This window comes from Neopsephotus bourkii, unplaced genomic scaffold (genome assembly GCF_033783945.1).
Source record: "Neopsephotus bourkii isolate Nb327-2 ecotype Australia unplaced genomic scaffold, CSIRO-AGI_Nbou_v1 NB_168, whole genome shotgun sequence".
NCBI lineage: Eukaryota > Metazoa > Chordata > Aves > Psittaciformes > Psittacidae > Neopsephotus > Neopsephotus bourkii.
This window is the reverse complement of record NW_026900684.1, coordinates 8,993,019-9,005,243: the sequence shown is the minus strand read 5'-3', so window position 1 is coordinate 9,005,243 and position 12,225 is coordinate 8,993,019. Positions and strand designations below refer to the sequence as shown.

Here is a 12,225-nt window from a genome sequence, read left to right as displayed (position 1 = left end):
GATTCTATGATTATCTGGGGTTTTATCCAGAATATTTTAGCATCTATAGTATGCAAATACCTTTACAGGTCTGCAACACAACAGTTGAAGAACCATCACCTGTACCTTCTGAACTTCATGACTACTATTTTCCTCCAAAACCTCAAATTTCTTGTACTGGAAGAGAAAGAAAATCTAACCTTGCACACCTTATTCATAAAGTTGTGCATTTACAGACCTCTAGCCCAACATCTCTTAATCATCCTCTTTCTACATTAAACAGTTCTACTATATTTGATTTTTAACTACATAGCTTCTAATCATCCTTTTATTTTGGTTTATTTGGGGCACCAATGTTGTACACAGCATTAATGATATGGATGAAAGATGGATTTATACAGTGTCATAAGTATATTATCTGTTTCTCTATGATTTTCCTATTTGTTCCTGGTACTTGGTTTGTTTTTTGACCACTGCTAAGCACTGAGCTGCCATTATCATGGAACTATACAACATGACAGGTAATTGTTTTGATGGATGATCAACTCACTTCTCAAAAAAATATTAATGAAAGAAAAGGTTTAAGAAATTGGGGATAATATTCAGCTTTAGATACAACCATTAGCAGCCAAATAAGAATTTGGATTTCAAATATTTAAGAAGATCATGTTTTAAAGAGACAATATTTAAGAGATTAACAAATACATAATTTAATTTCAGATTACAGTAAATTACTTTATTAAATGAAATTAATCTGCCAAAAGGAAGGAGATACTCAAAAAAACAAATAGGTTTCAGGAGCAGCAAAACATGAGACCTTCAAAACAGATGAAATCTAGGAAAATCAGAAGCAATAGAACTCATTTATTGTATTTTTTCCTGGAATTAATCTGTTACTTGTTACAGACTCCTGCTTTATCTATGTAGATGTTTTAATTTTTTACACTTTTCAGCAAAGAATAATCCAGGATAAAAAGGATAAAATCAAGCATGAATGGAACAGATTCATCAGTATTATACAAAGTAATGTTTAGTAATAAATTAAATTATAGCTATGGGAACAGTGTTGCAAATTTCTTTTAAATAGCAAAAATACCAGCTCTGTTAAAAATACAACACCTGAGCTTATCCAAATCATTCTTTCTGATTTTCACTGCAATGCATTTTCTTGAGTCAAATTTATATCCCCTGTGGAAAACTGCAGCAGTTTTAAAAAGAAGTAATTAAAAGAAGCTAGTAACTTACATGGTAAAGACATCAATAACGTCTCCTGCAGCTCTTGTCATCTCAAAGTAGGTTTGCAGAATGTTGACAGTTCCTGAAAGTGCTTCATGTCCACAACCACAGAACAGTGCAACTCCAGCATACAGCAGGATAGTAGCAATCAAAGATGCATAAGGAATACCTCCCAGGCATTTGATGCAGCACTCAAAGCACCCTACAAGAAAATAAAATTGTCTGTTACTGTATTGTATGAAGAAAGCAGAAAGGCTTTTACTCCAGAGAAATGCTTTTGAAAATTAAAGACTTCAGGCTAAAGAGAGATGAGGTGAAGTATAAGAACCCATAATGTCAGAAAATCTGTGAAACAGCACAGGTTAATCCAACTTCAGAGTTTTATCAGTTACTACTTGACCTATTAAATGTAGACATGCCATCAGATTATCATGAAACCTTAAGCAGTTAATTCCTCATTCAGCTTCCTGGTTTTATTCAGAGCCGGTTACAATGTCAATCCTAGGTTATACCTATATTCACAATTCCTGTTGCTAACCTACTGGATTACTGAGGAGAATCCTCAACAACAGGAAAACCACAAAAAGAGTATATCCACTTCAATTCCTTCCATCATCATAGCTTTATTCATTTTTCTCATCTATACAGTGCTGACAAAATTGCTCCTGCCTACAGCATCATTTCTTTGTGCATCACTCAAATACCAGCATAAATGAAGATATCCACTAAAAGATACAGAATTAGAAACAATTATAGAAGTTGAATTTTGTCTCAATATATTTTACTCTGTGTAATGTTTCTTAAGTGAGGACAATTGCTCCTGTGTTATACAAGGCCAACATTTTGTCCAGCCATCAGTGTCTAAAACAGTGCCCTGTACCACAGCAAACCCTTTCCCTAGCAAGGGTGCTCAACTTTCAAAAACTACCTTGCCTAGTTTGTCGAGTAGTTTCATGAATGCAGCATCTCTGACTCTTCCAAATCTCATCATTCCCATATGGACTCTAGTGTCCTGTAGATCCCTTCCTACTGCCTTGTGGAAGGACAGGGAAGGCATGAAACACTGACTGAGGGAAGGCAAACATCTACATGCCAAAAGTTTTATTTTTGACTGAGCATTACCAGCTAATGCCAGAAAGGATTTGGGATAGAAATCAAGGTGAGGCCCATAAACTTGAAATGCTTATATGCACAATAGCCAATTAAAAGTTACTTATGAAACATTCAACAGGTGGGAGTCACTATATTTCAATGTGCTCCAAAAACTTTACACTGTGCAAAATCACAGGCATACAAGAGATATATTAAAAGGAAAAAAAAAACAAACAAACCAATAAAACCCCCAAAAAACCCAAATAAAACCTCTAAAACAACAACAAAAAATAATAATAATAAAAAACCACAATAAAAACACAATATCTTTAAAGAAATTGTATATACTTTTCTCAAAGTAGATGTAGCCTCTATATTTAATTTTATATTTTGTCCTTTAAGGTAATAAGTTCTTATTTGCTCTAGCTTGGATAATCAAAGAAGTAATTTCCTCTGTCTGTTCAGGCATTCATTTTCTGCTTTTAATGAACAAATAACAATCTAGCTCATATATATATATATGTATATGTTTAGCAGCTACTCATACACAAGATTCCCTGGAGAGAGCAATTTAAGCAATTTTCAAATATACATGAAGAAACCTGTATTGATATTTGTAAATATAGGTACTACAAAAGGCATTATTAAAATTGCTGGATAATTCCTGTAAGAAAAATTGAAATGAATATACTAAGTATGTACAAGAAAACAGACTTCAAAAGCTGGGGTATTTCCCAACTATGTGTTCTAGCTGTATAAATATAAAAGGATATATCGTGAGACTACTTCTGCTTAAGGACAAATCACTGTATCACAGCCAGCTGTAAAATACCCAAATGCAAAATGTACTAATTCATGTATTTAAATTGCTTTGAAAGTCTTACTAAGGACCAAGTTGTACAAATCACCCACCCACAGCAGCCATCACACACCTGCATGGTTGTAATAGATGCTTTTGGAGTAACTTCATGCAAGTAAATACAAGAAGTTTCCTAAAAATTCCTTCAGGCCTGTTTTCTACGATTTTTGTTAACAATAACTATAGTTAATTCCTCAGTGTTTAAAAGCCTACACAAATACTACAAAAGGATCCTTCACTGGATAATCCACTGTCTAAAGGCATAAAACCTAGAAATATGTATTGAAAATAATGCATTGAACAAAGACTGAAGGGAAATACATAGTTGTGTGATATCAGAGTTCATCACAAAATGCCCATTGCCAGTTTTCAGTACAGCATAACAGCAGAAAAAACCTCAGGAAACTAGTAACACTCTTGACCTGTCAGCATTATATGGAAAAGTAAAAATAGAGGAAGAGATGACAGGAGAGTGATAAAGGATTGATGTATGAGGGCCTGTAAAGTCAAAGATAAAAAAATAAGGTAGGCCTAAATATTTAAAAGGGAGACATGGAGAGTGTTTCTTGATATTGCAATAGTTTGGGGCAGGGAGGTGAAAGAAACTTTTCTAAAGATATCTTTTTCACTTTCTGAGACAGGCAAAGTGGAAGAGAGTTAAAGAAATAATAACATAAGAACAAAAATAGCTACTAGTCTGAACTAGAATAAATTTCATTAAGGTCAAACTCACATACAACTGCTGTATATAATAGTCTGAATATAGGTATCTGGAAACATCTGGCTGTGCATTACCCCCTGAAGCTCCTCTGCAATGAGAGATGAGCATGCACTCAGACATTACCAACCTAAATGAATATCCAGGGTCAGTAATATTACTTTAGCTTTATTATAGTGAAATAACGTAATACAGTAAAACAGCGTAACAGTAAAAACAGTACAATAAAGTGATAACAGATAAAATGAGGTGCAGCTAATGGAACATTTCATCAGGAAAAAATCCCTCTTTTCCCCCCAGTTATTTCCAAATTTGAAAAATAACTGAAACGTATTTATAATTTGTGAAGAAAAAGTGCTTCTGTTCCCCTTTCACAATAAAAATATTCATGCTTATAAGGCTTTGAGGGAAAATTTCAATAGTAGTATGTTTTAGCAGTTGAACACTTTTTCACTAGTACAAAAAATTACTGAAAAAAGTTCTTCCGACCACACAAAATTTTCAAATAATCAGGTATTCTTGAGGAAGGTCTTGCTCATTTATTCAGCTTTTCCGTAAGCTTACTGCCTTTCTTACTACTTACTTCATGAGTAACTCTAGAGTTATCAGTGTTGTCAAATCAACTCAAAACTAAAGAAAATCAGTGAATTAGGGCTAAGATTTTAAACTGGTAACACACATCATTCATACAGCACAGAAGATAATGCAGTGCACATAACTTTTACTCCAATTCTTTTCTTTCAGCTATTCATAATGTGAAAATAGCTGTGTAATAACAGAACAATAGAAATTCGATTTTAACTTGCACAATGATACTGAACTACCAGTGCAGAATTTGACTCAGCTGTGCAATCTGTGTATACAGCTGTAAGAGACAAGCAATCATTTACAACTCTGAACACCATCTTCACAAGACAGTTAAATACACAGCCACAGAAATAATTACTAGGAAAGATAAAAAAGATTGCGTGATCCTTTGATGTTTGTTTTCATCTGCAAATACAGGTTTCATTACTTTTCAAACAGTTCACTCTGCACAATAAGCCTGCATAATAACCATATGCAATAGAATTCAACATTTACTGTTCTTATTTTGCTTAGGTTTACCAATATTTTCCCTTAGATAAAAATCTAGATCTGCTGGGAAGATGTATTTTTGCATACACCATAGGAAGTAATCCAAACCATTATCCTTTTTTTGTAGCTTTCAACATGAAGAATTCTACTGTTATCATTTTCTATTTTATCATAAATCATTTCACAGAGAAAACATAATAATGAAATACATAGAAGATGACAAGACAAGGAATGCTCTTTTACATGGATAAAATATAACTGAAAATACTGCCTATATTCAATTATCTAAATAGTGCACATGAATGATGCACTACACGTTCACTTTCAGTCAGCAAAGATCTGGTAGACATAGAAATACCTCTGCACCTCTAGTATAATTATTACTGCTTTTATCAGAAATAGTCTTGATATAGATATATGAACTTTCTGCTTTGAAAGGCGTATGAAGTGTTCCTTATACAGGCTATCTGCACACACCTCTCCTAGTTCATGCTGCTATTTGGGTGTGAGATTCCTAATATATCTCCAAGTGCACCAGCCAAACATAACTTGACATTTTTATGTGATTTCTCCTCTGCATCAAGAAGCCAAAAGATTTATACCTTGAGCAGAAGCAGAAATTGTCCTTGTGATTTGCTTGCTAATTCTGCACACAAATTGCACCACCACAGTCATGTGAGTACTTTCTCCTCAGTGTAGATCAAGACATATAAATGAAAAATAAAACACGCCATCCATTTCAGGTCAGTGCATTTAGAAAAAATGAATCTACATCTCTTGCCACATAAGTCTTTGAAAGTGAAGTTTTAGCTTAGGGTAGTCAAATATGAATTCAAATGTCTCATGCAAGGTGGGATGTTTTTTTAAGTCAGCAAATCCTCCTTGAAACAACACTAATATCCATTAAAATAGAAAATCATGCAATGAATTGGAATGGAAAAACTACTATGACCCTTAGGAGACCTCTTTCCAAATTAATTTACAAATACGTATTTATTCTTACTGCATAAATAAATTGTAAAGTTCTTTCTTTCCATGATAATTATAATTCAAAATACAGGTATACCTATTACATGGCGCTGTAATATATGGCACTTTTGCAAATACAATACATGACACAGTATCCCTCCCTCTTTCTTATATTGATACTCTCCTCTTCTGATTAATGGATAACAATAACATTTAAACCTGAACAAGGGCAAAGGAATTTTTGGGTTTTGTACACTGCTTAAAATTAAGTATAATTTCATCCAGAACTGTCCCTGGTTTTTACTAAGCACTTAAAACTCCAGTTCAAATTGTAATGTTTAAAAGGATTACATTTACAGAAATAAAACTTAATTCAGCAGGTTCACTAATAATCCATCATGGTACTTTCTATATCAGAAATATAATTTAGATATACATTTTCATCATATGCATTGAATAGACTTCTTTGGTTATATTCAAGGCAATTAAATGTCAAATGAAATGCCTAAATATGTTTCAAATAATTAACAGGTTTAGTGCACAGAGGTAGTAATATGAAATATGCTAGTCAGTTAATGAGAAGAAATACGATTTCAAGAAACCTGCAACAGAGTAACACTGAGCTATTAAAAAAACTATTTAGCAAATTCAGCTGGCAGAGATATCTACATTTTCTATGTTACCATCACCTAGTATAACAAATTTTTCAAAGCTAAATTAAAGATATGTTTTATATCTGAGCTAAGTTATATAAAAAATTTGTAATTCTATTTATTTATATATTTATTATTATAAAACTTTATAATATTATTTATAACTAAATAAACTCAGTTTTCAACTAAGCTTAAAGATACATCTAAAATTAATAAACATGGTTTTAATTATCATCAAAGGACACAGAATGGCAACTTAAACAGCAAGCGAGGAGGTCCTCACTTTCTGCTAGATTTGGAGTCACAAGTATATACTTACTTAACCCACAGTTAACAAACATGCTTCTGTTTTATTCCATCCTTCTTAACTGCACTGAAATCTAGAGGATTAAAAAAAGGCTACCTACTGCTTTTATTCCTGGGTAACTGAAACACAGCTGGATATAGATAAATACACATATTTATCTATACTGGAAAGATACTAGAAATGTGTGTGTACAAACATTTCTATTATAACATCCAGCATGGTACAGAATGAAATAAAAAAAAAATATGCGTTGAGTGTATATAAAAATGTAAATCTGAATTAATTAGCACATACAATAATTTCCTCCTGTCTTTCATTTGTCATACTTCAGCAATACTCAGTTGTGGGAGTGCAAAAATTCAAATTCTGTCATACTGGATCAATGATCAAATAGTTTACTGACTTCCACTGTTGCACTAAAGAAGTGCAAAAGTATTAGGAGACTTGCTAGTAAAAGGGCAGCTTGAAGAAATCCACCTGAATAATACCTTTTGGCAGAATGCAGATCTAAGCTATTGTGACAGCAGAGAATCAGTGGCTTGGCAGTGAAGGCTCACCACAAATCATGATCAAAGGTCTAAATTTCATGCAATGAAGATGCACTCCAAGCTTTGGCAGAGGCTGCACAACATCCCAAATAGTTACTCTGTATCTCCTTTCTACTCCATAACTCTGAACAAGCCAGGAGAGATATCTTTAATTAACCAAACCTACCTTATTTTAGGAAAAATGTCTCATACTCTTTGCCAATCAGACAGGAAATTTTCATCATTTTATTTTTTTTTCCATCTTCCTTGATGGACAGGTAGATGATCATCATACATGCTAGATGCTTCCTTTGAAGTATCACTGTCACCTTTCCCAGGCCTGTCAATTGCAATTCTAAGAACTAATTTAAGCAGAAACTCTTGGCTGCACATATCACAGATTGTCAAAGAAATTGGCTTAGTTACTACACAAGTCTTCATTTAGTAAGGTATTGAGCATGTGCTTGTCTCATCAATTTAAATCGAATTAAAATTGTAGCTTCAATAAAATATACAGAATATGAGGCAGATAGCCAGAAATACGTGACATCACACCACAATTATTTCCTAATAGTGCAGCCTCACCTTATACCTGAATTCATTATTTTCTTAGGTAAGCATGTATGAAAATTTTCAATTTTCACTAATAAAAATGAGAGGAAGCCTTAGTAGCTTAGGGATGGGTTTCGGCCAATATCTTTTTTAATTATATATATATTATTTTTTTTTACTAGGTCTATCAAGCATGTTATAAAACACTTTCCATCCTCTTGCCCTTTTGTCTCTAACAGTCACCATGCTTGCTGTTGCTCCTGAGGCCTGCTCATAGTCTGACAGTTGTATTTTAGAAGTAGATGGAAAACCTAGTAAGATCAGACTGTAGATGGCTGAAACAATTATAAAAATTAACACAATATGGCTTAGACCTTTCTTACCAAATTTGAGACGCAGTACATGACACTGTTGCACATCTGTATAAAAAACTTTACATAAGTCATATTTATAAATGTCCATGCTGGTTTTGTTTATTTGTGTCTTGCTGCCAGCGAGATGGATGGATTATTAAATGAAAACATTAGAAGGGGGATCTGTACACATTTGAGAAGAGTCTCTCTTTTTATAGGTACCATTAAGCTTGCAATGTAAACTACTGCAACTTTTCCAGACAAAGTATTAATTAAAATATTTTACATATGTACTTGCAAAAACTTATACAGTCACACCTTTGAAAGATATATGAACACAAATGACCCAGTCAGTTGCCAGCACCTATAATAAATGCTTGGAGCAATGTAGAGATATTCCAGCTGCTCCAGCCAGTGAGCCAGTTTCATTTGGAGCTCGGCTCAGAGGCCTCTATACAAATGCTTGTAGCATGGGTAACAAACAAGAGGAATTACAGATGTGTGCATGTCTACGGGGGTATGATATAAGCATTGCAGAAACATGCTGGGATGGCTCCTATGACTGGAGTGTTGGAATGGAAGGCTACAGACTCTTTAGAAAAGACAGGCCTGGAAGGTGCAGAGGGGGAGTTGCCCTTTATGTTAAGGATAAGCTGGGGAGTATGGAACTCTGCCTAGGGACAGGTGAGCAGTTAACAGAGAGCTTGTGGGTCAGGGTTAAAGGTAAAACAGCGATGGGAGACGTTACTGTGGGGATCTGTTATAGACCGCCTGATCAAGAGGAATCTGCGGATGAAGCACTCTATAGACAGATAGGAAAAGCCTCACGCTCACAGGTCCTTGTTCTCATGGGTGACTTCAACCACCCTGACATCTGTTGGAATGACGGTACCGCCCGGCACAAGCAATCCAGGAGGTTCCTCGATTGTGTGGAAGACAACTTCCTCCTGCAAGTAATAGAGGAATCGACAAGGACAGGTGTCATGCTTGACCTCGTGCTCACCAACAGGGAAGGGCTCGTTGGAAATGTGGCACTGCAGGGCAGCCTTGGATGCAGCAACCACGAGGTGGTCGAATTTGAGAACCTCAGGACAGCGAGAAGAGTGTGCAGCAAGCTCACTGCCCTAGACTTCAAAAGAGCAGATTGTGGCCTCTTAAGGAACCTGCTTAGTAAGGTTCCATGGGATATAGCCCTAGAGGTCAGGGGGGCCCAAGACTCTTGGTTGGTCTTCAAGGATCACCTGCTACAAGCTCAGGAGTGTTGCATCCCAACTAGAAGGAAGTGCAGCAGGAGGGGCAGGAGACCTCCTTGGATGGATAAGGAGCTCCTGAGGAAAATTCAGATGAAAAAAGAGTCTTATAGAAAGTGGAAGCAAGGACAGGCGGCCTGGGAAGAGTACAGGGATGTTGTCCGGGAAGCTAGGGACCAGGTTAGGAAAGCTAAGGCCAAGTTAGAACTAAACTTGCCTAGAGATATTAAGGATAACAGGAAGGGATTCTACAGGTACATAGCAAATAAAAAACAGATTTGGGAGAACGTAGCCCCCCTCAGGAAGCTCTCGGGTGAACTAGCTACACAGGATTTGGAGAAGGCTGAGGTTCTGAATGACTTCTTTGCCTCGGTCTTCTCTAGCAAAGGCTCTGACCGCACCACCCAAGCCTTGGAAGGCAGACGTAGGGACTGTGAGAATGAAGACCTTGGGCCCACTGTAGGAGAGGAATTGGTTTGAGACCATCTTAAAAATCTGAACGTACACAAGTCCATGGGTCTTGATGAAATCCATCTGCGGGTCCTGAAGGAGATGGCGAATGAAGTTGCTAAGCCACTGGCCATCATATTTGAAAAATCATGGCAGTCAGGTGAAGTTCCCAATGACTGGAAAAAGGGAAATATAACCCCCATTTTAAAGAAGAGGAAAATGGATGACCTGGAGAATTACAGACGAGTCAGTCTCACCTCTGTGCCTAGCAAAATCTTCGAGCAGATTCTCCTGGAAGGCATGCTAAGGCACATGAAAATCAACAAGGTGCTTGGTGACAGCCAGCATGACTTCACTAAGGGCAAATTCTGCCTGACCAACTTGGTGCCCTTTTATGATTGGGCTACAGAACTGATGGACAGCGGTAGAGCAGTTGATGTCATCTACCTGGATGTGTGTAAAGCGTTCACACTGCCCCACACGACATCCTTGTCTCTAAATTGAAGAGACATCAACTTGAAGAATGGACCACTCAGTGGATAAAGAACTGGCTGGATGGCCACACACAAAGAGTTGTGGTCAATGGCTCAATGTCCAGCTGGAGACCAGTAACGCGTGGTGTCCCTCAGGGATTGGTGTTGGGACCGGTCTTTTTCAACACCTTTGTCGCCGACATGGACAGTGGGATTGAGTGCACCCTCAGCAAGTTTGCCGATGACACCAATCTGTGTGGTTCAGTTGATCCGCTGGAGGGAAGGAATGCCATCCAGAGGGACCTTGACACGATTGTGAGGTGGGCTGATGCCAACCTTACGAAGTTTAACCATGACAAGTGCAAGGTCCTACACCTGGGTCGGAGCAATTCCAGGCACTGCTACAGGCTGGGCAGAGAAGAGATTCAGAGCAGCCCTGCAGAGAAGGACTTGGGGGTGCTGGTCGATGAGAAAATGAATATGAGCTGGCAGTGTGCGCTTGCAGCCCAGAAAGCCAACCGTATCCCGGGCTGCATCAAAAGGAGCGTGACCAGCAGGTCGAAGGAGGTGATCCTGCCCCTTTATTCTGCTCTCACAAGACCTCACTTGGAGTATTGTGTGCAGTTCTGGTGTCCTCAACATAAAAAGGACAGGGAACTGTTGGAACAAGTCCAGGAGGGCCACGAGAATGATCAGGGGACTGGAGCACCTCCCGTATGAAGATTGGCTGAGAAAGTTGGGGCTGGTCAGCCTGGAGAAGAGAAGGCTGCGTGGAGACCTTATAGCAGCCTTCCAGTATCTGAAGGGGGCTTATAGGGATGCTGGGGAGGGACTCTTCATTAGGGACTGTAGTGATAGGACAAGGGGTAATGGGTTAAAACTTAAACATGGGAAGTTTAGATTGGATATAAGGAGGAAATTCTTTCCTGTTAGGGTGGTGAGGCACTGGAATAGGTTGCTCAGGGAGCTTGTGAATGCTCCATCCCTGGCAGTGTTCAAGGCCAGGTTGGATGAGGCCTTGGATGATATCGTTTAGAGCGAGGTGTCCCTGCCCATTGCAGGGGTGTTGGAACTTGATGATCTTAAGGTTTTTTCCAACCCTAACTGTTCTATGTTTCTATGATTATGACAATGTATAGAAAACTGTGTTCTGACTAGCTGTTATAGACTCTTCCGTACATTAGGTTCATTGCTGTTTGATGAGACAAATCTTGATCTAGCAGTTAATAAGTATTAAAGTTACTGACACAGAGCAGTCAGTTCCTGAAATACTAATCAGTCAGGCATAACACAGTCAATCTTGTAATCTTAAAAAAAACTGATGGCTGATTTAACATAGACAATGTTTGTCAGCTTCAAAATCACTAAAACTAAAGGGACAGGAACAAAACAAACTAGATACAGAAATGTGATAGAAATATAAGAATTTGGTCAATGGTTTGCCCATTGCATGCATTTTATGTATCATGTATCTAAGATTTGTTCATAAAATAATTCATCATTATTGCTAATAAATAGGTTATAAAAATGTGATATTTATCAATAATGCATGGAACTATTAAATCCATATCAATAATGATTGAAACTATTATAGATTTTTATAATAATGTTTCTGATCTGCTGGAAAGAATAACAGTTTATAAGAACGCTAATTCTATGCAATATTTAGTACTTTCATTATAAAGCAAATTACAATGTCATGGGCCATAAAACTATAAAATATGTATTCT

At 36.9% G+C, this 12,225-nt stretch overlaps 1 protein-coding gene across 1 annotated transcript in view; it reads right to left on the bottom strand.

Annotated features, from left to right (window-relative positions):
- Positions 1–12,225, bottom strand: part of GPM6A (glycoprotein M6A) — a 117,252-nt gene that overhangs the window by 36,578 nt on the left and 68,449 nt on the right. The window contains exon 2 of the mRNA XM_061372407.1: positions 1,225–1,417. Within this exon, the coding sequence (XP_061228391.1) occupies positions 1,225–1,417 (193 nt within the window). The remainder of the gene's footprint in view (positions 1–1,224; positions 1,418–12,225) is intronic.